The 27,809-nt window shown below is 38.1% G+C and overlaps 1 protein-coding gene across 5 annotated transcripts in view; it reads left to right on the top strand.

Annotated features, from left to right (window-relative positions):
- The window catches only part of LOC100251858 (ABC transporter C family member 13), a 191,096-nt gene that overhangs the window by 70,240 nt on the left and 93,047 nt on the right, over nt 1-27,809 (top strand). For all 5 annotated transcript variants that reach the window (XR_009466598.1, XM_059739701.1, XM_059739704.1 and 2 more), the window contains one exon: nt 4,137-4,224. Coding sequence is in view for 4 of the 5 variants with exons in the window: in XM_059739701.1 (XP_059595684.1) it covers nt 4,137-4,224 (88 nt within the window). In the remaining variant the exon portion in view is untranslated. The remainder of the gene's footprint in view (nt 1-4,136; nt 4,225-27,809) is intronic.

Below are 27,809 nucleotides of genomic sequence, written 5' to 3'. Positions count from 1 at the left end.
TATATATATCATATAACATGGTGTCATATGGACACAATGCCCCTACATCTCTTGGCACACTTCTAGAACAAGTTGTTCCATTGCTCCTTCATCTCTCGGCATAAAAGATCACAAGGTCAATTGGTAACAGTATTGCTCTCCATCTCTACGACACGATATAGGTCCAAGGTATATAACAATCACATCCATAACAATAATCTAAAGTATTATAATGATAGTACTAGTGATTTTCAATGAATAGTGTCACCGATTAGGAGAAAAAATCAGCATTCACAGAATTCTTATTAAAAATGAAACAAAAGTACAAACCCTAATTTATACAAAGCAGAATGTGACATAAGCCTTAATTCTAGGACTAATAGAATCATATTTCCTAAGATTTTGTTGCTATTAATCAACAACATTTATTCAAAATAAAAAAAGTCAAATAACATTCAAATAATAGCTGATTATTCAGCTATTGGTTTAATACAAAATTTTCCCATAATTAGAATGATTCGATTTTATTCGAATTTTCTTCCAACAAATAGTACGTACTAGGTAAGCTCCTAGGAAAGACTAGAGGGGTGACAATGGTCCCACTTAAAACCTAGCTTCCTTAGAAAAAGCTTCCCTAAATTGTGCCTGTCCCTTCATGATCACCGAATCATCTTAACTATTTATATATACATATATCAAGGATACAAGGAACACATATCTATTATAAACATAGCATTTGACTAACACATTTTCAAAACATATCTCATGATATTTAAAATAATAATGAATACGTATAACATTTTAAGCATGAGATACATAATTCTAAAGCCAAGTAAAATCATGCGTTATAAGATTACTCACAATAAGAATTCCAAACTAGAATTGTAGCAACTCTTTCGTTACGTTGATGTAAGATCCTACTTCATGATAATAAGCTTATACGAGCTTCTTAACAATTTTCTTCTTCCCTTTTTTGGTAGGTAAATGCTCTTATTTATAGGAATCTAAATCAAGCGAGAGCTCATAGGTGACTCGATGCATGGCTGTAGCTAGGTGTCATCCAAAGGAAGTAGATTAGTGTCTTCCTTATTCTATGGCGATGACATGTTATGACCTCCTTAATCCTTGTAGCTACTTGGCCGGTAAAGTAAATTCATGAATTAACATAATTAGGTACCAATTGTTCACGACGACTTAGTGTCCCTTTGTTTGTAGTATTTTGACATGTCATTTCAGCACCTCATGCTTGGTTGCTTGCCTTAGACATCTCGTACTTGGTTGCCTGCCTTGGACACCTCATGCTTGGTTTCCTGCCTTAGACACCTCATGCTCAGTTGCATACATTGGACACCTCATGCTTTGTTGTATCCCTTGGACACCTCATGCTTGGTTGCATGCCTTGGACACTTCATACTTCTTTGACACCTCATGCTTGGTTACATGCTTTGGACACCTCATGCTTAGTTGCATGCCTTAGACACCTTATTCTTGGTTGCATGTCTTGGACACCTTATGCTTGGTTGCATGCTTTCCATATCTGATACTAGGTTGCATGCTTCAATATCTCATACTTGGTTATCTACGTTGACATCTCATGCTTGGTTGCATGTCTTGGACAACTCATGCATGGTTGCATGCTTTTCATATCTGATAGTTGGTTGCATACTTGAATATCTCATACTTGGTTACCTACTTTGACATCTCATGCTTAGTTGCATGCTAAGGATAGATAAGAAGGCGATTAAAAAGGAACACATCAAAAATATTATTCATAAAGAAAACTGAGTTCATTACATTGGAATTGATAGGTACAGAAGTTGGAGTGTTCTACATTTCTTCTTGTTTTAAAAACTGTGAAGATGGTTTTGTTTGGATATTCTTAGGGGTTTATGAGTCAGCACAAAAGGTGGAGAAAGAGGGTTTCTAGGTAGAGTTGGCAGCAGTAAGAGGTCTTTGAGATAACATGCTTAGGAGTGGATTTTAATATGGTTAGATTCCTTTCGAAAACGAGAAACTGTCCTAGAATATCTTCCAACATGAGGCCCTTTTCACATATCATAGAGGACCTAAACTTGAGAGATCTTACAGTAGATGGCGGGCCATTCACCTGGTGCAGCGGTCAGAATTTTCAGTCTTCTTTGAGGCTTGACCACTTCCTAGTGTTGGATGATTAAGAGGATCATTTTTATGATTTAATTCAGAGTGTTTTACCTAAACTGATTTTTGATTACTCTCCCAATATTTTAGATGGTGGTGGGATGAGGAGGGGAAAATCTCTTTTTAGATTTGAAAATATGTAGCTTCAAAGATAAGGTGAGGAGCGGGTGGATGAGTTATAATGTGAGTGACTCATTTTGCCTGATATTGGCAGCAAAAGCTGAAGGCTCTCAAACAGAATTTAAAAATATGGAGTAAAGACGTCTTTGGGAATGCTACTACTAAGAAATTTGATGCCCTAAACTAGATTGCTTTTTGAGACTTCAAGGAGAGAGAAGTAGCCTTTTTTGTTATAGAATTTTAGGCCAAAAGGTTAGCAGTAGTCGAGTTCAGTAACAAGGCCTTAAAAGAAGAAACTATGTGGAGGTAGAATTCAACAGAAATTTGGTCAAGAAAGGGGGATAAGCCCTAAATTATTTCATAAAATAGCTAACGTGTAGAGAAGAAGATACTTATTGTCCAAAGCTAAAGTGAATGAGGAATGATTGTTCGAGGATATAGATATAGAGGATGGGGACACAAAGAAGTGGAAGAAAGCTTGGAGAACTGTTTCTTTGTGTATGTCATAGATGTTATGGAAGGAAAGAAATAGGAGATCTTTCAAAGATGGAGAACTGTTGAATCAAACAGTCAAATCTTCCTTTTTGTGCATTTTTGTGGATTGAGCTAGAGTGCATATGGATGATTATCCCATGACTATGATAGGCCTTGTAGATTGGTTAAGGAGAGAAAGGTTGTTTTTTGTTTTCTTTCTCCTTTTTTTTTTTGCCTTTTGGCGGTTTTTGTATACATTGTATGTACTTTGGTCAGATGCTTATAATATGTTCTCTCATTTTGCCTATCACAAAAAAGAAAATAATAATAATGGACAGATAAAAATGATGATGATAAACTAGAATACAAAATTATTTTAGATGTTTACCTCTTCATTTACATGATTCAAAATAAGAGAAAGGAAATACTTCCAATTAGAGCTTTGGTTGAAGCTTGATTGGGAACTAGTTGTTATCTCGTTAGCCTCAAGATCTTCCTCCCTATTCCTATTTGACTGTTCACTATGAGAGATTGGGCTCTGAAATTTCTTGAGAATTTTTTGAAATGTTCATTTTAAATCTATTCCACACTCATATTTATGTTTCTTGAGTACCTAATTGAAAGGCTTGATTACCATACAAAATCTTTTGATAGACCAAGTTTCAGAAATAGATCTTTGAGGACAAAATCTTTTGATCATCCTATGTAGATTAACCAAGATCATGAGATATTGATCATGTATCATCTCACTCTTTGGCAAATCAAAGCAAACCTGATAGGTAACTTGAGTTCACTATCCTCCCAGGATTGAGAGCTTATTCAATTTATATTAATTGCATAGATATCTCTCATGGGGATCCTGTTCAACACATACTGAATGCGCTAATATACCAACATGATGTCACCAATTTGATGATTGAGCTATATTATTCTATTAGCTAGAAATTGACATAGTACAATCTTTTGGATAAAACTCCAAACTTTATTTCTGACTGTAAAGAAGTATTTAAACTACAAGGTACTAGTCATTCCATGCACCCCAGTCTCCTCACTGTAACTTATGGATCCTTACCCATTCCATGAACATGACATATGACGCACAAAGTATGAAGCCCTACAAAAAATCTTAGTTGTTAAATAATGGTGTCAAATGATTGGTTTTGGAGCAATAAAACCTAACAAGAATAAAAGCATATGTTTTTTTTTTTCAACTGTAGTACTTATTATATGTCTACTTTTTCCTGCTTGTACAATGACACTTTGTGTGCAGTGCACAACATTATAATGTTTTTGCAATTTTCTCTATGCTATATGTGTGTGTGTGTGTGTGTGTATGTATATACACTTTATTGTAATGTTCTTTATGCCATAGACTAAATTGGTAAATGTTTGGCCCACTGGTGCAGATCATTTCTTGATACACAGTACACATTTCATCTTTCCAAGCTAAAGTTAAAGCTGAGATCTAGTATTATGACTGTTATATATCACAAGGTATATCTTCTTTCATTTTTCCTTTTAAGTTTCTAGTATGAAACATTTTTTAAGTTTTTAGTTTGGCATTGTTATGCACAGTTCATCCACCTTTTACAACATTGAATGCTTGTAACAAGAATGTTTGCCTTTTTTTATTTTATTTTTATTTTTATATATGCTGACCTCCAGTAAATAAATATTTTTCTATGCATGTAAAGCAAGATGTTACTGGAAGTGCATGCCATAAAATTTAAAATATGATATGGTGTTTGAGTGAACATTATGTTTCCTCTGTGATTAATTCTTTTAGTAAAAGAAGGTGAAAATAACATAATCTTAAGTTATAATTTGATGTCTATTTATGCTTCAGTTATGACATTGTTTATAAATATTGCTTTTATGTAAAATTGATCAGAAGTTGCATAATCATTAAGATTGAATTTTTAATGCTTCCTCATTTGGTTGACATAAATGTTGGTTACTATTTAGATTGTCATTATCTAAATGATATGACAGTCATATTTGTGATGAAAATATAAGTAAATTAATAAAAGAAAAGGGTATTCTTAGATCTCTGATGATCGACTTTGACTGTGATGAACCTTGTCAATCACTTCAATTATGATTAGTTCCCCATAGAAGTCATATGGCATGTACATAATAGACTGCAAATCCTATATTATTGAAATATAAAAATATTTGATAATAATTTACCTAAATGTATAAGACTAGATAAAAGGAAATGCATAAACAATTGTGTTGCTAAATATTAATTTTAGAAAAAAAAAAAATCATGTTTCAAACCAGGTTGAAAGTGTCGGGATATTATGATGATAAATTTTGTAATATTGTCTATTGGCAGCCTCTAACATGATAAGTGCGGGGAGAAATTTCGATAGGCCGATATTTGCATGAGATTGGCAATTTATCGCCAATTTATCACTGATATAGCAACTTTTTCCTGATATTTGGGGTGACGTGCCAGTTAATTGGCTCCAAGTTAGCCATTTTAGATTTTTGAATGCCGAAATTTTGAAATGGGCTCAAGGCTCGATTCATCAGAGAGCTCATCCTTCTCGTCTACTAGCATTACCCAACCTAGCATGTTGTGTGCTTGTTAAAAGCCATCGGCACTTGATGTTTAAATACCCATTTTGGGTATTATTTGAAGTCGATGAGGGATTGTATTGGTTGAAAAAGAACTCTAATTTTTTATTAAACAATAATACTAATATATAATAGTGTCTAAGAGGCAAACACCCAATTTACAGATGTTCTAATCACTAATTTATAGCTACCCTAGTCAATAGTTGGTTGTTACAGTATCCTAATTTGTACATTGATTGATTAATTCTACTAGTTATATTAATAGCTAATATATACCATATATAGGTTCTTTAGAGCTAATCAAGCCCTAAGATCAGGGGATTTTGTTGATTTCCCACACTACTCCTCAAGTTGGTTCAAAGATATTCTTCATTCCTAGCTTTCATGTCATTGAGTTGAAACTTGGATTAGACATTCCTTTAGTGAGTATATCAACCAACTACAATTTAGATTAAACAAAAGGAGTGCAAATGAGATTGTTATCAATCTTTTCTTTGATGAAGTGTCCATCCACTTCAACATGTTTAGTGCGGTTGTGTTGAACTGGGTTATGTGCGATGTTTATGGTTGCCTTATTGTTGCAATATAGCCTCATAGGTTCTTCGTTGTCTACTTGTAATGTTTTTTAGTAGAGTTTTGATCTACATGAGTTCACAAATACCTAGGGCCATAGCTTGGTATTCAGCCTTAACACTTGATCTAGCAACTATTGGTTGTTTTTTACTCCTCCAAGTCACCAAATTGCCCTACAAAGGTGCAATACCCTGAAGTAGATCTCTTGTCAGCTATTGATCCAACATAATTAGCATCAGTGTAAGCTTCTACTTGCATGTGATCGTTTTTAGAGAATGACAAACCAATGCCCGGAGTGGCCTTCAAATATCTCAGTATCCTCATGACAGATTCTAAGTGACTTCTAAGGGAGCATACATGAATTAACTCACGACACCGATAGTATATGCAATTTTTGGCCTTGTATGAGACAAGTCTCTATCAACTTGCCAACAAGCCTCTGATATCTTCTTTCATCAACCAATACTCCATCTAAGTTTATCCTTAGCTTATTATTATGATCTATAGGTGTATCTAAAGGCTTACAACTTAACATTCCGATGTGTTCTAGAAGATCAAGAATGTACTTTCTTTGAGACACATATAGTCCCTCTTTTGATCATGCAACTTCAATGCCAAGGAAATATCGAAGACTTCCCAAGTCTTTAATTTTGAATTCCTTGGTTAATTTGCTTTTCAAGTTCTATATCTCCTCATGATCATCCCCAGTGACTATAATGTCATCCACATAGATAATAAGCATAGTTACCTTTTTCCTTGGTGAACATTTGATGAACAATGTGTGGTTTTCTTGACTTTGTTGATATCTAAACCCCAAAAAGGACTAAGCAAATCTTTCAAACCAAGTCCTTGGGGATTGTTTCAAGCCGTATAAAGATTTGTTCAACTTACACATATTCCCATTCTTAAATTGCCCTTCGAATCCAGAAGGTACATCGATGAAGACTTCTTCTTCCAAGTTCCCATAAAGAAAATCTTTTTTCACATCAAATTGTTGAAGTGACTAATTGTGATTTGTAGCAAGAGATAGTAGGATTCTGATGGAGTTCATCTTTGCAATAGGTGCAAAGGTCTCTTGGTAGTCGATCCCATAGGTTTGAGTGTACCCCTTGACAACCAATCTTGTTTTATATCTCTTTATAGAGCCATCAGCTTTGTAGTTGATGGTGAACACCCAGTTACATCCCATCCGATGTTTTCCTTTAGGTAGATAAACTATATCACGTGTGTCATTCTTGTACAAGGCCTTCATTTCTTCCTCTATTGTCTCTTTCCATTTAGGGTCAACAAGTGCTTCTTGTATATTTTTTAGGATTGGATTTGAACTTCAGTTTGTAGCACAAGCCTTATAGCTATTGTTCATCTTGTGATAAGACAGAAATTCGAAAAGGATGTTTGGTACAATTCCTAATGCCTTTTCTGATGGGTATAGGAATGTCCAGATTAATATCAACCACTTGGACAATATTGGGAGGATTTAAAATTGTGGAATCAAGAGGATTAGGAGACATACCTTCTTCTAAGGTCAATGATTGATTGTGCTTTGGAGGATTTTGACCTTGTTCCGACCTAGTTTCCTAAGGTCTTCTTGAGCAAACAAACAACTCCGAATCCTGAGGCTTCCCTTGATTTTGTAGCTCTGATTTTTTAGGCTCCCCCATAATTCCATGTCTCTCACCCTCCCAAGTAGGCATTGGCAAAGGTAGGGACCAATCTTGTGATTGGTCTTCCACTTCCAATTTCTTCTCCTGAAGATTAGTCTTTTGATAATAAGATTGGTCCTCAAAGAAGTTAATATCCATTGTAACAAATTTCTGTTGAGAAAGTGGATGGTAACATTTATAATCCTTTTGAGTGGGATAATAGCCCAAGAAGATACATTTCGTAGCTCTAGGGTCAAGTGTAAATCTATCTTTACTTGGGATATGAACAAAAATAGTGCATCCAAAAACTTTCGGAGAGTCTCAAGCCATGTTATATGGGAAAAAAAAAAATTTCAAGGTTTCAATGGGAGTTTTGAAGTCAAGGGCTTTTGAAGACATACAGTTTATTAAATAGGTTGTTGTAAGGATGATATCTCCCCAAAAATTCATTGAAACATTCCTTGCAAACATAAGTGCCCTAGCTACTTCAAGGAGATGTCTATTCTTTCATTTAGCCACCCTATTTTATTGAGGGGTGTCCACACATGTAGATTGGTGGATAATGCCATTTTGAGTAAAGAACGTACTTAGATTTTCATTGAAGTACTCAGTTCCATCATCAAATCTAATCACTCGTGCTTGGACACCAAATTGTGTTTGTATCATTTTGTAGAAGTTTTATAAGATGGGAATAGTTTCAGATTTCCCCTTTAATAGATACGCCAAAGTAGTCCTGTTGCAATTGTCAATGAAGGTAAGAAACCACCTAGCTCTGGAAAGACAAGTTACCTGTGAAGGTCCTCACACACATATATGTATAATAGAGAAAGGAACTTCGCTTCTTTTATTACTTAAAGGATAGGGAACTCGATGGTTTTTTTCCATTTCATAGTTGAGCTTAAAGTTATCTAGGTTGATACAAAGTTTAGGATATAATGTTGCAGGTAAGCAAAACTTGGATGCCCTAGTCTCTCATGCATTAGCCAATTGCTTTCAAAAAATCCTTCAGTAGTCCCTTTTATTTGATAAGCTTGAACTTTTCCTCCTTCCTTGGTGTCTAGGTAGTATAGACCATTTCTCTCCTTAGCACTGTCAAACATCTTCCCTTAAGTAAGGTCTTGGAAAACACAATGATTTGGGAAAAAAGTTATTGAACAGTTGCAAGTGTTTGTAAGTTTGCTAATTGACAAAAGGTTACACGACATTTTTGGAACATGCAGTACAAAAGTGAGGGTAATCTTTGGCGAAAGAGACACATTTTCTTTACCACTAATTGGAGTAAAAGTTCCATCAACAACCTGCACCTTTTGTTGGCCATAACACGGTATATATGACAAGAAAAAATTGGATTCTTTGGTCATGTGATCACTAGCTCCTGAATCAATGATCTAGGAGTTAGAATTAGATACGACAGTGGTTGTAAGAGCTTTATGGAGTGTACCTGATTGTGCAAAAGCATAAGAAGTGGAAGTGGGAGTAACCTTTAACTCTCCCATGATCTTATACAAAAGATCAAGTTGTTCCTTCGTAAAAGGCAGATTCTCATCAGTTATACAGATCCATTAGTAGTAAAGTTGTAATACCTAGTAGTAATGAATTAAATAAACAATAATGATAATCTTAGTGCTTAACCTTAAACGTGCTTAATTAGAGGTTAAAACTAGTTTAACACTAATCTTGTTTAATTATGAATTAGACTTTTATTAAAGTTAAGTGCATTTAGTTAATGGCTTAAGCATGTGTATTAGCTTCTTAGGGGTTAATCAAAATTAAGAAATCATAAGGAACCGATGGGCAGCTACAAAACATAAAATATCAGAGAATACATACTTCTTTATACCAGGTTTTCACATCCTCATTTTTTCACAAAATCTACCTGAAACTCAGCACATATTTTGTCTCCCAGGTTTTGGGGGCTCTAATTTCATATTTAAGTATTGATTAGTAAGTTTGAAATCTTGGGTGTTGCGGCTATGTGTGGATTACAAAAAATTGAATAGAGTAACAGTGAAAACAACTATCCATTACCTCGGATTGATGATTTATTTGATCGGTTATGTGGGGCTTGCTATTTTTCCAAGATTGATTTAAGATTTGGCTACCATTAGTTGAGGATACGAGAATTAGATTTTTCGAAGACCGCATTTCGTACAAGGTATGGGCGTTATGAGTTTGTTGTCATGCCATTTGGATTAACCAATGCTCCAGCTGCATTCATGGATATGATGAATTGTATTTATTGGCTTTACTTGGATCATTTTGTGGTGGTGTTTGTGGATGATATTTTGGTATATTCTAAGTGTTAAGAAGAGCATGGACATCATTTGCGTTTGGCACTTCAAACACTTAGAGAACACAGTTATATGCCAAGTTGGAGAAATGTGATTTCTGGTTGTAGGAAATTCAATTTTTGAGACATATGGTTCCTAAAGAGGGTATCTCAGTGGATCCAAAAAAGGTAAAAGTTGTGACAAAGTGGGAAAGACCTAAGAATGTTTTTGAAGTATGCGATTTTCTTGGATTAGTTGGGTACTACAAAAGGTTTGATGAAAACTTCTCTCGAATTGCATGCCTAATGCTAAATTGATGCGCAAAGGAGTGAACTTTGATTGGAATGATAAGTGTGAAGAATCTTTTCAAGAGCTAAAAGGAAGGCTATCAATAGCGGCTATGCTAATTACTCTTATTACTAGGGAAAGATACATACTTTATTGTGATGCTTCAAGAAATGGTTTGGGATGTGTTTTGATGCAAAGGGGGAGAGTGGTTGCTTATGCTTCTATGCAGTTGAAGAACCACGAGCAAAACTATCCCACACATGATCTTGAACTAGCAACCATAGTCTTTGCTTTGAAGTTATGGAGACATTATTTATATGGTGAAAATTTTGAGGTGTTTTCTGATCACAAAAGTTTGAAGCACATTTTCTCTCAAAAGATGTACAAGGCAAAGGAGATGGATGGAAACCCTTGAAGATTTTAACTTTACATTGCAATATCATCTAGGAAAAGCCAATGTAGTTATTGATGCCCAGAGTAGAAAAACTCATTGTGTGTTATCTGGGTTGATGGTTTCTGAGTGGAAAATGTATGATTACACTAGTGAGTTTAACCCTTGTTTTGATGTAAAAGATTCTAATGCATGTTTTTATACTTTAGTAGCTCAGCTAACAATGTTGCACAAAGTTTCTGAAGCTCAAAGGAAAGATGCAAAGGTAGAGGGCATGCACTCTCAAATTATAGCAAGTGAAGTATTGGAAGGTTGGAGCATACATGTTGGAAAATAAAAGCTTTTGGAAAATAAAATCTTCTTTCTTCTTTGAAAAATTAGTACAAATATATATACAACTTTCAAACTTGTACAACAAATGGAAACAGAATAAGACAACTGACATATTCCTAAAGATCCTCCTGGAAATCCTCTAAATTACAACTTCCTTAATTTACATAGTGAACTAATCTAAATATGCAGAAAATATACACAAAATCAAGAATAAACCAAATAGACTCCATGAAATTAGGAATGATTATTGGATTCCAACACTTCCCCTCAAGTTGGTTTAAAGATATCTTCCATCCCCAACTTGCTAACCACATAGTTGAATGTAGGATTCTGAACTCCCTTTGTCAAGACAACAACTAGTTGTAGTTTGGATGCAACAAACAGAGTGCAAATCAATCCACTATCAATCTTTTCTTTAATGAAATGTCTATTAATCTCAACATGTTTAGTCATGTCATGTTGTACTGGGTTGTGAGCAATGTTGATTGTAGTCTTTTTATCACAATATAGTCTCATGGGATTCTTAAGATTAATTTGTAGTTCCCTCAATCAACCCTTTAGTCACATGAGTTCACAAATGCCAAGGGTCTTGGCTCTTAACTCCACTTCAGCACTAGACCGAGCAACTACATGTTGCTTTTTGCTTCGCCAAGCAACCAAGTTGCTGCCCACAAAAGTATAGTATCCTGAAGTAGATCTTTTATCAATAATAGAACCTACCCAATCTGCATTTGTATAAGCCTCAACTCTAAGGTGATTGTTCTTTGAGAACAATAAACCTTTTCCTAGAGTTGACTTTAGGTACCTCAAGATTCTCAAGATTGCATCCATATGACATTTTGAGGGAGAGTGCATAAATTGAATTACAATGCTAACAACATATGCTATATCTGGTCTTGTGTGTGATAAATAAATCAATCTCCAAACAAGTCTTTGATATCTCCCTTTGTCAACTGGTATTCCTTCAGTGATGACGCCTAATTGATGATTTTGTTCAATAGGTGTACCCACAGGTTTACATCCTAGCATCTTGGTTTCATTTAGCAAATCAAGGATATTCTTCCTTTGAGTAACATAAATTCCCCTTTTTTATCTTGCCACCTAATTCTAGGGTTGATGACTAGTCGTGTGCAAGAGAGATTGGGTCTTGCTCTTGCATTGATAGCCTTGGTCTCCTAGAGTAAACCATCAAGTCTGAATCAACATTTTCTACTACTATTGGTTTTATGATGTCGGATTCTTTTCTTGTTGCTAGTTGTATGATGTCTACCTTCTCTACATCACCATGTTCAATAGCATCTTCTGCTACTGTTGGTTTTATGATGTCAGCTTCTTTTTGTGTTACTGGTTGTATGTTGTTTACCTCCTCTACATCACCATGTTTAGTAGCATGACTCCAAATGGGAAACAAAAGCATCTAAGACTGATCTTCTTGCAGTATTTTCTCCCTTTGAAGATCAGATTTCTAGTAATAGGGTTGGTTTAAAAAAAAACTTAGGAACATTTCTAGCAAACATTAAGGCTCTAGCTACCTCCAACAAATGTCTATTCTTCCTTTCGGCTGCCCTATTTTGTAGAGGAGTACCGACACAAGAGGTTTGATGAACAATCCCATTCTTCAAGAAATAATTTTCAGGGGCTTGGTTTAAATACTCCCCTCCATTATTCGACCTCATAACTTGCAATTTTGCCTTAAACTGGGTTCGGATCATTTGATGGAAATGTTTAAGGGTGAGGATAGTATGAAAATTTTCTTTTAGGAGATAGATCCATGTGGTTCGAGTACAACCATCAATAGAACTTATGAACCATTTTGCTCTTGAACAACAAGGAACTTGTGAAAGACCCCAAACATTAGTGTGGATGAGAGAAAAAGGAATTTCACTTCTTTTACTACCCAAAGGATAAGAAATACGGTGGTTTTTTTATGACTCACAAATTTCGCATTGGAATTCAGAAGGATCCAGGTTGACACACGATTTAGAATACAAAATTTTCAAAGAGAAACAACTTGGATGCCTTAATCTTTCATGCATTAACCAGAGTTCTCCTTATTTTTCTATATTTCATTTTATTTGATGAGCTTGAATCTTTCCTTGCTCCTTAGTAACCAAGTAATAGAGACCCTCTCTCTCTTTAGCACTACCAATCACCTTCCCCGTAGTTAGGTCTTGAAACACACAATGAATAGGAAAGAAAGTTACAGAACAATTTTGAGATTTTGTTAATTGACTGATGGACAATAAGTTACAAGACATATTTGGGACATGCAAAACAGATGAAAGAGTGATATTGGGAGTGACTGAAACATTGCCTTTACCACTAATAGGAGTCAAAGATCCATCAGCAACCTGTACTTTTTGGTTACTAGAACTTGGAATGTAAGGTAGAAAAACATTAGACTCTTTAGTCATGTAATTAGTTGCCCCTAAATCAATAATCCAAGTTTTAGAATGAAGAATAGTAGAAGTACTAAGGGCTGTATTATTAGTACTTGATTATGCAAAAGCACAAGAAGTGGAGGAATAGGAAACTTGGATTTTCCCATAATCTTATACAAGAGATCTAGTTGTTCTTTTGTGAAAGGGAGACTCTTTGAGGTTGATGTTGAACCTAGTGTCTTTGTTGTTTCTAAATTGTGTGTTACCCTTGTGGCTGTCCTTAGCCCTTGATTGTGGCTTTCCATGCAATTTCCAACATGTTTTTCTAGTGTATCTTGGCTTATTGCAATGATGGCAATTGAAGGTTGCGAATATGATAGACAAGGCTTGGCAATGGAGGCCAAGAAGAAGAAAAAACTACCAGAAACCTTTTTTCAGCTCTGATACCATGTTGGAAAATAAAATCTTCTTCTTTCGTTGAAAAATTAGTACAAATATACATATAAGTTTCAAACTTGTACAATAAATGGGAATAGAACAAGACAACTGACCTATTCCTAAAAATCCTCCTAAAAATTCTCCTAGAAATCCTCTAAATTGCAACTTTTTTAATTTAGATGGTCCACTAATCTAAATATGTGGAAAATATACACAAAATCAAGAATAAATCAAATGAACTCCATGAAATCAGTTATAATTATTGGATTCCAACAATACATTCTAATAATGGGATTTATTTCTTGAACAAACTTTGTGTTCCTAATGATGCATAGGTAAGGAGGAAGTAATGAAGGAAGCTCGTCATTCTCAGTTGACAATGCACCCTAAAGAAACTAAAATGTACCATGATTTGAGGCGCTAATATTGGTGGCAAGGTATGAAGCGAGATGTAACTCAATTCGTCTCTAAGTGCTTAACATGTCAACAGGTGAAAGTTAAGCACCAGAAACCATTAGGGTTATTACAACCATTACCTATAGTAGAATGGAAGTGGGACCATGGGACTATGGATTTTGTGATAGGATTGCCGAGAACTCAACAAAGCAAGGATTGTATATGGGTGATAATAGATTGACTAACAAAATCAACACATTTCTTAGCAATGAGGATCACTAACTCAATCCTTGCATTGAGTAAATTGTATGTGAAGGAAATTGTGAGGTTCCACGGGGTACCACTTTCTATTGTTTCAGATGGAGATCCTAGGTTTACATCGCAATTTTGGCAATCCTTGTAAAAAGCCTTGGGAACCGAAATCAGATCGAGTTATGCATTTCATCCTCAAACTAATAGGCAATCAGAGAGTTATTAAGATTTTGCAAGATATGTTGCGAGCACGTGTGATGGATTTTAAAGGAAATTGGGTGGAACACTTGCCTTTGATTGAATTTGCTTACAATAACAGTTTCCAAAGCAGTATTGGAATGGCACCATATGAAGCACTCTAAGGGAGGCCTTGTAGATCCCGTATGTGTTGGATGGAAACTGGTGAAGCTAGCTTGATTGGGCCAAAATTGGTGCAAGAGACTATTGACAAGATTCGACTAATACGTAATAGGTTGTTAGTAGCACAAAGTAGACAAAAAAGTTATGTTGATCACAAAAGGAGACCCGTAGAATTCCAGATTGGTGATCATGTGTTTTCACGTGTGACACCTAGAAAAGGCGTATTTCGATTTGGTAAAAGGGGAAAGCTTGCTCCAAGATATATTTGGCCCTTTGAAATCCTTTGAAAGGTTGGAGAGGTTGCATACATGCTAGACTTACTGCCACAACTATCAGGTATACATTATGTGTTCCATGTCTCCATGTTGCGAAAGTATGAACTTGATACCTCACACATACTAGATTGGCATGGTTTGAACTTGCAAGAAAATGTAACGTATGAGGAAGCACCTATAGAGATTTTAGATAAGAAAGAACAAGTGGACCATTCCTCTAATGAAAGTGTTGTGGGATCATCATAGAGTGGAAGAAGCAATGTGGGAGTTGGAAACATATATAAGAAAGTACCCGAAACTCTTCATAGGTTTGCTACTTTAAATTTCAAGTACAAAACTTTTGTTGGGGGGAGAGTATGTAATACCTAGTAGTAATGAATTAAATAAGCAATAATGATTATCTGAATACTTAACCTTAAACGTGCTTAATTAGAGGCTAAAACTAGTTTAATGCTAATCTCGTTTCATTATGAATTAAACATTGATTAAGGTTAAGTGTAATTAGTTAATGGCTTAAGCATGTGTATTAGTTTCTTGGGGGTTAATCAGGATTAAGAAATCTTAAGGAACTGATGGGTCGCTACAAAACATAAAATATAAGAGGATACATACTTTTTTATAATAGGTTTCCACATCCTCATTTTTTCACAAAATCTACCTGAAACTCAACACCTATTTTTGTCTCCTAGGATTTGGGGGCTCTAGTTACATATTTAAGTATTAATAAGTCTGAAATCGGGGTGTGACAAGAGGTGAGGCCCAATACTGTCTTAACTTGAAAACTCTTGCTAGGCTTGGAAAATTTTCCATTCTTGTTTCCTTGTTGTGGCCTTCCATTCAATTTCCAGCATGTCTCTCTTTTTTGTTTAGGTCTTTTGCAATAATCACAACATCTTGTATCTTTCTCTCCTGCCTTGTTTGTGTTTGGATTGTTCTCCACAGCCAAATTGAGAGTAGAATTATCATGATATGGTGTTTTCATCATACCATCAATTCTGGATTCTTCACTATGCACAAGGGAACACACTTCACTTAATGAAGGAAGGGGAACTTTTCCAAGGATTTGACTCCTTAGTTGATCTAGCTTTGGATTCAAGCCAGCAAGGAATTCAAAGATCCTTTGTATTTCTGAAGAATTTCTGAACTCCTTTATTAATTTTAATCGGTACACACCATACACATATATATACACAAAATGACTGAATAAGAAAAAATCAATCTAGCTTAATTCTCTCCTAAAATTAGGAAACTAAATCATAAGGAAATATCCTAAATGATCTCTCCTTTTTTATTCCTAAATTAAAGTCCTAACTTTGGCATTATTTCAACACTCCCCCTCAAGCTGGAGAATATATATCATATAATCCCAGCTTGCAAGTTAAGTCTTCGAAGTTAGGCCTAGGTAAAGCTTTGGTGAGGATGTTTGCGGTTTGGTGCTTGGTAGGAACATAGTTTAATTTGACCGTCTCACTAGTCACCTTCTCTGTGATAAAGTGTCTGTCAATCTCAACATGCTTGCTCCTGTCATGATGCACGGGGTTCTTTGCTATGCTTATAGCTGCCTGATTATCACACATCATCAGAATTGGAGATGAACTCGTTTGTCCCAGTTCACTAAGAACCCTTTTTATCCAAATCCCTTCACAGATTCCCTGTGCAAGAGCTCTGTACTCAGCTTCTGCACTACTTCTGGCTACAACTGATTGCTTCTTACTCCTCCAGGTAACAAGATTTCCCCAGACAAAAGAACAATATCCGGAAGTGGACCGCCTGTCAATGATGTTTCCTGCCCAATCCGCATCTGAGTATACTTTAGTGTCACGGTTCTCTGTCTTTCTGAAGAATAGGCCTTTCCCTGGTGTCATTTTTAAATATCTAAGAATCCTGTAGACTGCTTCCATGTGTTCCTCAGTGGGGCTGTGCATGAATTGACTTACAGCACTCACTGCAAAGCCAATATCTGGCCGAGTGTGTGAGAGATAAATCAAGCGCCCGACAAGCCGCTGATATCTCCCCCTGTCTACCGGTGTACTTTCTTTCTCGATACCAAGTTTCTTCTGACTATCCATAGGAGTATCAATTGGTTTGCATCCAAGCATACCGGTCTCCTTAAGAAGATCGAGTATGTATTTTCTTTGAGAGACTACGATTCCCTTCCTTGATCTAGCCACTTCCATACCAAGGAAATATTTCAAATTTCCAAGGTCTTTAACTTCAAACTCTTCTGACAAATACTTCTTCAAATTCTGTAACTCCCCCATATCATTTCCAGATAGAATAATATCATCGACATAGACTATCAATATGACCAATTTCCTGGCATGAGACTTCTTGACAAATAGAGTATAATCAGCCTGACCTTGTTTGTAGCCCAGCTTCAGGACTGCTTTTGTGAATCTATCAAACCAGGCTCGAGGAGATTGTTTAAGGCCGTACAATGATTTTTGGAGTTTGCAAACCTGATTCTTTGCCATACTTTCTTCGAAACCAGGTGGTATTTCCATGTAGACTTCCTCTTCTAGGTCCCCATTTAGAAACGCATTTTTTATGTCCAGTTGTTGCAAGCACCAATCTTGATTGACAGCCAATGAGAGAAGGATCCTGATAATGTTCAGTTTTGCAACAGGAGCAAAAGTCTCCTGATAGTCTATCCCATAGGTGTGTAAACCCTCTAGCTACCAAACGAGCCTTGAATCTTTCGACTGATCCATCTGCTTTGTATTTTATGGTGAAAATCCACTTGCACCCCACAGGCCTCTTCCCAACCGGCAAATCTGTGATAGTCCACGTCCCATTCTTCTCAAGTGCATCAATCTCATCTTGTACTGCCTTCTTCCATTCTGAAATTTTTAATGCCTCTTGTATTGTGTTGGGAACCTGAGTATCATCAAGAGAAGTAGCAAATGCTCTGTAAGATGGTGATAACCCTTCATACATAACATAATTCCCAATTGGATGATCTGTACATCTCCTAACACCCTTCCTCAATGCAATTGGCAAAGTAGAATCATCAATGCTGGGAATTAACACCTCTCCAGCCCTATCCTCACCTATGTTCTCTTCAGGAAGACTTGAATTGGAGTCAATATATTGGCCACATGTTGACTGTGATCCGTGCTCTAATTCCTGTCTTTTCCTCCTCCTGATGTAAACTTGTAAGTTCTCATTAGCAAGTTGTGGGGCTATAGGTTGAATATGCATGGGAGACTGGATGGTCACGGGAGAAGGAACATTTGTGTGCTGGGCTGGCTGAACTGATGGCGGCATGGGTGTGGACAACTCAGTGGGCGCGAATTGGGAAGGATTTGGTGACTCTGAGTGAAAAGAAGGTACACCCTTAAGAAAAGACTCCCAAACTTGATGTTCATTCATGCTCTCCCCCTGAACATGAGATTTGGGATAGAAGAAGACATGTTCAAAGAAAGAGACGTCCATGGTGGTGTAAAATCTTTTGTTGGTTGGAGAATAGCATTTGTACCCTTTTTGGGTTGGAGAATACCCTAGAAAAATGCACTTATTTGCTCGAGGAGCAAATTTGCTACGATTTTGAGGATACACATGAACGAATGCCGTACAACCAAATACTTTGAGTGGTAAATCAGAAGAGGCGGCATGGGTGTGAGGAAATTGTTTTAAGAAAAGTTGACGTGGGAATTGAAAGGTAAGCACTCTGGATGGCATACGGTTAATCAAATAGGTAGCTGTGAGAATAGCTTCCCCCCAGAAATAGTTTGGAACATTAGAGGACAACATAAGGCACCGGGCAACCTCCAAGAGATGTCTATTCTTGCGTTCGGCCACCCCATTTTGTTGTGGGGTGTCAACGCAAGAACTTATGTGGATAATGCCATGATTTTGAAGATAAGTACTGAGACTACTAGTAAAGTATTCCTTTGCATTATCTGACTTGAGGACTTGTATTTTGGAATTGAATTGATTTTGAACGATAAGATTGAAGGTTTGAAAAATGTGCCCGACCTCTGACTTTTCTTTCATAAGGAAAACCCATGTTACCCGAGTATGATCATCAACGAATGTCACAAACCATCGAGTGCCAGAAATATTTTTTATCCGGGAGGGACCCCACACATCACTATGTACTAGAGAGAAAACAGTCGAAGGTTTGTATGGGATTTGAGGATATACTGTTCGAGTATGCTTTGCAAACTGACAAATTTCACAGTGATAAGATGCTGAATTTTTATTGATAAATAATCTGGGAAACAATTTTGCAAGGTAAACAAAGCTAGGATGACCAAGGTGATAGTGTAACATTATAATCTCACTATCTTTATTGACCTTAGAATTTGACACAGAATTGAAAGACTCTGACATACTCTGAGACTGTACGCAACTTGCTTGAGAGACTTGGTTTGAGAATTGGCCACATGAAAGGAGGTAGAGCCCGGAACACAGTTCAGCACTGCCAATCATCTTCCCCGATTTCAAGTCCTGAAAAACACACAAGTTTGGATAGAATTTAGTAACACATTGGAGATCATGAGCCAATTTGCTAATGGACAAAAGATTACAATCCAAGTTTGGAACATGGAGGACAGAGTCAAGATATAAGTCTTTAGTAAGTTTTATAGAACCTGTCCCGGCAATTTTTGACTTTGAACCATCAGCAATATGGACGGATGAATGACCATTACTTGGCTTGTAATTTTGAAGAATGGCAGCATCTCCTGTCATGTGATCAGAAGCACCTGTGTCTACTATCCACGACCTCATTCCTCCTCGATTAGCAGTGAAGGCTACACCGGTAGTACTGCCACTGCCAACTTGGCTTAATAATTTTTGTAGCATCTCCATCTGCTCTTTGTTGAATGGACTCGGCTCGGGAACAGATGTGCTCTCAGAGTTGGCAGCCACGTGTGCTCTGCCATCTCTGTCAAACCGTGGCTTTGGTTTCCAATCAGCAGGTTTGCCATGAAGCTTCCAGCAAGTCTCCTTATAATGGCCTGGTTTCTTACAATAATCACACCAAGGCCTATCCCGTTTCTGACGATCTCCATTACTACTATTAAATGACCGAGCAGCAAGGGCAGAGGCATCCAATGTTGGGGCAGGTTGCTCTTTTGATCCCATCATCACTTTCTTTCTACTTTCTTCACGCCTAACCTCTGAAAAAGCCTCCCTGAGACTTGGCAGGGGTTTAATGCCCATGATTCGGCCTCTAACATCATCCAATTCCCTGTTTAGTCCTAGGAAGAACTTGAACAGTCTCTTTTGTTCCACAATTTGCCTGTATGTTGCTACATCATCCGAACATTTCCATGAGTGAGTCTCAAATAAGTCAAGTTGCTGCCAATACCTTGTGAGTGTGTTGTAATACTGAGTAACTGACTGCTCTCCTTGGCGGAAGTCATGTAGAGCTGATTCAACCTGAAACAGTTCTGAAGTATTTTCAGAACTTGAGTAAGTTTCTTTGGCTGCATCCCATATGTCCTTTGCAGTCCCAAACAGCAAGAAATTTTCGCCTATGTCATTATTCATGGAATTGATAAGCCATGACATGATCATGCTGTTTTCAATCTTCCACTTCCTGAAACCTGGTTCTGTAGTTTCTGGCATGACTGCTTCTCCAGTGAGGTACTCATCCTTTCCTTTACCGCAAATGAACAGCAACACAGATTGTGACCACTGTAAATAGTTATGGCCATTTAATTTGTGTCTTGTGATGAGAATAGGAGAGGAATCATTGCCACCAAGGTTTGGAATTTCAGATTTGCCCCCTGATTCTGGTGACGTGACGCTGGATACTTGTGATGATGCCATTCCGTATTTTGTCATGGACCGGAAAGGGGCCCGCGGAAGCAAAAGAACCCCAAAAGAGGCACGTGCAGGGCTCGGATTGCACAAACAGGTAGGAAGGGTGGCTGGTCGGCGTCAGGCGAGCCTGGAGGAGGAAGCGCGTCGCCGGAAAGTGGCTCACGCGCCCTCACGCGCCGGCGCGTGAGATGCAGTTGCCGGCCGGAAAAACACGCGTGGGCGGCGCGTGGATGGGTTTCTGGTTCCGGTGCTTTGGGACAAATTGGAGATCTCCTCTAGGCGCTTCTTGCGGTGTAGAAAAAACCGTCGCCGGAAAGTTCGCCGGAAAAGTTGCCGGCGGTGAGTGTTTTCTGACGACGATTCGACTGACCGGAAAGCGTTTTCTCCCTTGGCTCTGAGAACAGGGACTGATGACCGGAATGAGAGAGAGAGAGAGATGATCGGATTGAGATATGGCCAGAGAGATTTGGCCGGAATGAGTGATGGCCTGAATAAGAGGTGGCCAGAAGGGATTAGGGTTTCAGAAAACTGGCTCTGATACCATGAAGAATTTCTGAACTCCTTTATTAATTTTAATCGGTACACACCATACACATATATATACACAAAATGACTGAATAAGAAAAAATCAATCTAACTTAATTCTCTCCTAAAATTAGGAAACTAAATCATAAGGAAATATCCTAAATGATCTCTCCTTTTTTATTCCTAAATTAAAGTCCTAACTTTGGCATTATTTCAACAATTTCCAATAAATCAACAAGCTTTGCAACAACCTTTGGTGATTCCATTTCAATGTGTTGATAAATGTCCACCTAAAATCTATTTGGAAGAATATCCAAATTCTTCCTTTTTTCATTATTCTCTTCTCGAAAATACAGCAGGAAATTAATAAACTTGAAGTTAGCAGCCTAGAAACCTAACTAAGTGAGACTCGTAGTAGCCTAGAATTCTAATGAAGTGAGACTCCTAACAGCCTAGAATCCTAACTTAAGTAAAGAGAAAAAATAGGAAATGTCCTATCTACTCCAAGTTTGTTACTAGATTTTATTGAAGGAAAACAAAAAAAATCCTAACTAACTTCCTAACTTTCTTCAACAGCCCCCCCCCCCCTCTCTCAAGTTGGAGTATAGATGTCAATCATGCCCAACTTGCTAACAAGAAGCTCAAAGTTTGGTCGAAACAGTCCCTTTGTTAAAATATCAGCAGTTTGCTGCGTTGCAGGAACAAATGGCATGCAAATAAGTCCTTGTTGAATATAATGTATTTATAGTGTACAATCTTTCTTTCCTTTCTTAATATAGGTCACATATATGGTAGTTAGTTCAACCTAGCCTTGTATATATATTTTTCTATTGTAAGAAGTTAATCATATGAATGAGAATTAAGGTTTTCTCTCTCTCTTTCAACATGGTATCAGAGCCAAGGGAGAAAACTTTATTCTTTCTAGTTTACCCGTGTAATTAATTCCGGGAATCCGTCCAGTGACCGTGTTTCATTCCGGTCACCTTTTCCATCTCCCAAAGCTTTCCAATAAGCCATATCGTGGTCAGAAAACCCTCATCACCGTCAACATTTTCCAGCGACTTTTTTTTTTCTCGGCGATATTTTCCAATACCGACCACATCATTAGGAGCGCAAAGAGGAGATCTACAACTTTTCTCAAAGCATCGGAGCCAAAAACCGATCCACACGCCTCCCATGCGCCGTTTTTCTCCTGCGGCCTGAATCCCACGCGCCGGCGTGTGAGGGCGTGTGACCCACTTTCTGGTGTCGAGCTTCTACTAGCAAGCTCGTCAAACACCATCTTGCACTTCTAAGCCTCCGTCAGTCCTCTCTGAACCCTGCTTCTCCATTTTTTTTTGGCATTTTAGCCTACGCGGGTCTTCTTTCAGCCTCCTCCGGCCTCCGACGGCAGCTCCCTTCCTTGGCTAAGACCTGTGTGTGCCTTGGGAAGGCCTCTTCTTCATCTCTAATCACTTTTCTCCTTTGTTTAGGTCCCGACATACCAGGTTCTTCTTTCACAGCTGTGATCCGACCTCCCTTTAAGGCTCTCTTCGATCCAAACGTGATTCAATCTCAGGTGAAGCGGATATGGCGACTAAAAATCCTATTTTTACATCCGTCAACTTTGGCTCTCCTACTATCACATCGAAAAAATTGATTGGTAGTGAGAATTATCTCTCCTGGTCAGCGTCTGTGGAACTCTGGTTTGTGGGACAAGGTTATGAGGATCATCTTGTTACACCTGAGGATGCTATACCTAATGTTGACAAAATGCAATGGAAGAAAATCAATGCACAATTATGCAGCGTATTATGGCAATCTGTTGATCCCAAAATTTTACATCATCTTCGTGCCTACAAAACCTGCTTTAAAATTTGGACTCAGGCTAAAGGATTATACACGAATGATATTCAACGATTTTATAAGGTGGTTTCTGATATTGTTCATGTGAAACAATAGGACATGGATCTGTCTACTTATATTGACCAGATTGTGTCTCTTAAGGAGGAGTTCTTAACTTTAATGCTCTTCACTAATGGTGCTGAATCTCAACAAATACAGACTGATAAGTTCTTTATGGTGTTAACCCTCATTAGCCTCCGTCCAGATCTTGAGTCTGTCCGAGATCAGATTCTTGCTAGTCCATCAGTACCATCATTGGATGATGTGTTCGCTCGTCTCTTACGCCTCTCCTCTACTCAGACCTTGTCGATTGATGGTCCTTCAGATTCATCTGTGTTAGCCTCTCAGGCTAACTCTCGAGGAGGACGTAGTGGCAATGGGGGTCGAGGACAATGTCCTTAGTGCACCTATTGTAATAAGCTTGGTCACACTTGAGATCGTTGCTATCAGTTACATGGACGACCTCCTCGCACTGCCCACATTGTTCAGTCATCTGATCCTCTACTATCTCGACCTGACTCCGCTGCGAGTCTCAGAGTATCACCCTTACTGGTATTGATTATGATGCCTATCTCCGATATCAGGCAGCCACATCAGCTTTTGTTGCTTCTGTTGCCCAAACCGGTAATGTCTCTGTCTGCTTTACTCAGTCTCCTTCTCTTGGCCCATGGATTCTAGATTCTGGAGCATCTGATCATATCTCTGGTAATAAACACCTTTTCTCCTTTATTACTACTATCTCTGCCTTACCTACTGTTACCTTAGCTAATGGTTCCCAAACTATGGCTAAAGGTATTGGTTTGGCTCATTCTTTCCCTTCCCTACCTCTCCATTCTATCCTTTATGCCCCTGAGTGTCCTTTTAATCTTATTTCCATCAGCAAAATAACTCGCACTCTTAACTGTTCTATCACTTTTTCTGATAAATCTGTGATCTTGCAGGACTGGAGTACGGGGAAGATAATTGGCATAGGGCGTGAGTCTCAAGGCCTCTATCACCTCACATCACCTTCATCTCCTGCAGCTTGCATTTCCACCGATGCTCCTCTTCTCATTCACAATCGACTAAGTCATCCTAGTCTCTTCAAGTTCCAGAAGATGGTCCCTCGTTTTTCCACTTTGTCGTCGCTTGCGTGTGAGTCGTGTCAGCTTAGGAAACATACTCGTGTCTTGTTCTCAAAGTGTTTGAATAATCGGACAAAGTCTCCTTTTGAACTTGTCCACACTAATGTTTGGGGTCCATGTCGGACCGCGTCTACTTTAAGATTTCAGTATTTTGTCACTTTCATTGATGACTATTTAAGATGTACTTGGTTATTTTTAATTAAAAATCGAGCTAAGTTATTCTCTATTTTCCAGAAATTTTATGCTGAAATCCGAACACAATTCAGTGTTTCTATTCGAGTGTTACGCAGTGAAAATGCTAGGGAATATTTTTGTACACCCTTTACTTCTTTTATGTCCCAACAAGGGATCCCCCATCAGTCATCTTGTGCTCATACTCTTCAACAAAATGGGGTTGCTGAACGTAAAAATCGACAACTTGTTGAGACAGCTCGTACCCTCCTTCTCCATAGTCATGTTCCTTTTCGTTTTTGAGGGGATGCTGTTCTTACGGCCTGTCACTTGATTAATCGCATGCCCTCATCTATATTACATGACCAAATCCCTCATTCCCTCATTTTTCCTACTCAACCTTTTTATTTCCTTCCTCCTCGTGTCTTTGGTTGTACTTGTTTTGTTCATACTCTCACACCTGGACAGGACAAGCTCTCCGCCAAGGCTACGAAATGCATCTTCTTGGGATACTCTCGACTTCAGAAGGGCTATCGTTGTTATTCCCTTGACACTCATCGTTATTTTCTCTCCACTGATGTCACCTTCTTTGAGGACTATCCATTCTTCTCATCCTTTGAATCTCTTCCCATTTATGAAGTATTGCCACTTCCCTATATATCCCCCCCTTCAGATGCACTCTCTCGTCCTTTTCAGGTTTATCATCGTCGACATTGTGTTGTTGCTCCTCCTTTCTCTTCAGCTGAGGTACCTGATGACTCACCTCCTGTCCCACCGATTTCTCCTACCCGGGCCCTATCATCTACTGACCATTTGCCTATTGCTCTTCGGAAAGGTAATCGATCTACTCGTAATCCTCATCCTATTTATAATTTTTTGAGCTACTATCGATTATCTTCATCCTATTCTACCTTTGTCTCTACTTTATCCTCTGTTTCTCTTCCTAAGAGCATTAGTGTGATACTTTCTCATTCTGGGTGGCGACAGACAATGGTTGATGAAATGGCTGCTCTGCACTCCAATGGCACATGGGATCTTGTTTCTTTACATCCTGGTAAATCTACAGTTGGATGTCGTTGGGTCTACACTGTTAAAGTTGGTCCTGATGGTCAGGTTGATCGCCTTAAGGCCCGCTTGGTTGCTAAAGGTCATACTCATATTTATGGTTGTGACTATGGTGACACCTTCTCTCCTGTTGCCAAGATTGCTTCTGTTCGCTTATTTCTCTCCATGGCAGTTTTGTGTCATTGACCTCTTTATCAGTTGGATATTAAGAATGCTTTCCTTCATGGTGAACTTCTCGAGGAAGTGTATATGGAGCAACCACCTGGTTTTGTTGCTCAGGGGGAGTCTGGTTTAGTGTGCAAGTTATGCCGCTCTCTATATGGCTTGAAACAGTCTCCTCAGACATGGTTTGGGCGTTTTAGTTCAGTTGTTCAAGAGTTTGGAATGCTTCGGAGTGAAGCAGATCATTCAGTTTTCTATCATCATAACTCTTCGAGCTAGTGCATCTATTTGGTAGTTTATGTGGATGACATTGTCATTACAGGCAATGATCAGGAGGGTATCCAAAGACTAAAGCAACACCTTTTCAATCACTTTCAAACCAAAGACTTGGGTAAACTCAAGTACTTTTTGGGACTTGAAATAGCTCAATCCGGTTTAGGTGTGGTTATGTCACAAAGGAAGTATGCCTTAGACATCTTGGAAGAGATAGGTATGTTAGAATGTAAACCTGTTGACACTCCTATGAATCCAAATGTCAAACTTGTAACAGGACAAGGGGAGCCTTTAAGAGATCCTAGGAGATATCAACGACTTGTAGGCAAACTGAACAATCTCACCATCACTCGGCCAGACATCTCTTTTCCTGTGAGTGTGGTTAGTTAATTTCTATAGTCACCATGTGACAACCATTGGGATGCTATGATCCGCATTCTTCGATATATTAAAGGAACACCAGGCCAAGGTATGTTGTATGAAGACAGGGGTCATACCCAAATTGTTGGTTACGCAGATGCAGACTGGGCTGGTTCACCCTCAGATAGGCGTTCCACCTCAGGGTATTGTGTTTTTATTGGAGGTAACTTAATATCTTGGAAGAGTAAGAAACAAGATGTAGTGGCTAGATCAAGCGCCGAAGTTGAGTATCGAGCTATGGCTTTGGCAACATGTGAACTCATATGGTTGAGGCAACTCCTTCAAGAATTGAGATTTGGAAAAGATGAACAGATAAAGCTAGTCTGTGACAATTAGGGCACATTACATATTGTATCCAATCCAGTCTTTCATGAAAGGACCAAGCATATTGAAGTTGACTGTCACTTCATTAGAGAGAAGATCGCATCAGGGTGTGTTGCTACAAGTTTTGTTAATTCAAATGATCAACTAGCAGACATCTTCACTAAATCTCTCAGAGGTCCTAGGATTAAGTACATTTGTAACAAGCTTGGTGCATATGACATATATGCTCCAGCTTGAGGGGGAGTGTTGAATATAATGTATTTATAGTGTACAATCTTTCTTTCCTTTCTTAATATAGGTCACATAGATGGTAGTTAGTTAAACCTAGCCTTGTATATATACTTCTCTATTGTAAGAAGTTAAATATATGAATGAGAATTAAGGTTTTCTCTCTCTCTCTTTCAATAGTTTGCAACATTAGTAAATGGAAGCGCTAAGGGGTGGGTTAAGGCATACAAAGGCCTAAGACAAGGAGATCCCCTTTCCCCTTTTCTTTTCACCTTGGTGGCTGATGTTTTAAGTAGATTGATTGTGAGGACAGAGGAGAGAGGTTTATTCGAGGGGTTTCTAGTAGGTAGAAATAGGATCCGGGTGTCTCATTTACAATTTGCGGATGACACCATCTTTTTTTCTGGAGCATCCGTTGAAGAGTTTCATTCTCTCAAGTTAATTTTGTTGGTGTTTGGGCAGTTATTAGGGCTAAGGAGCAATCTGAATAAGAGCACTCTCTCGGGAATCAACATTACTCAAGACCACACCGCAAGGTCGGCTTCTTTGCTTGAGTGTGCAGTCTCTGATTGGCCTTTATCATATTTGGATCTTCTTTTAGGGGGGGATCCAAATTAGCTCTCCTTTTGGGATCGAGTGTTGGATAGAGTCTCTAGGAGGTTGGATGGATGGAAAAAAGCCTTTTTGTCCTTAGGAGGAAGAATCACCCTTATTTAGTCTTGTTTGTCACACATCCTAAGCTATTTTCTTTCTCTTTTCAAGGTTCCAGCTTCAATAGCTTTGAGGATCGAGAAATTACAAAGGGATTTTCTATGGTGAAGTTCTAGGGAGGGTAAAAGGGATCATTTGGTCAATTGGGACATAGTCTGTAAGCCTAAGATGTTTGGTGGGTTGGGGTTTGGGAAAATCCCTCTGAGGAATCAAGCTTTATTAGGAAAGTGGCTT

The sequence above is a fragment of the Vitis vinifera genome, chromosome 9 (assembly GCF_030704535.1).
Source record: "Vitis vinifera cultivar Pinot Noir 40024 chromosome 9, ASM3070453v1".
In the NCBI taxonomy this organism is placed as follows: Eukaryota; Viridiplantae; Streptophyta; class Magnoliopsida; order Vitales; family Vitaceae; genus Vitis; species Vitis vinifera.
The sequence above is the reverse complement of the archived record's forward strand: the minus strand, read 5'-3'. Positions and strand labels throughout refer to the sequence as shown.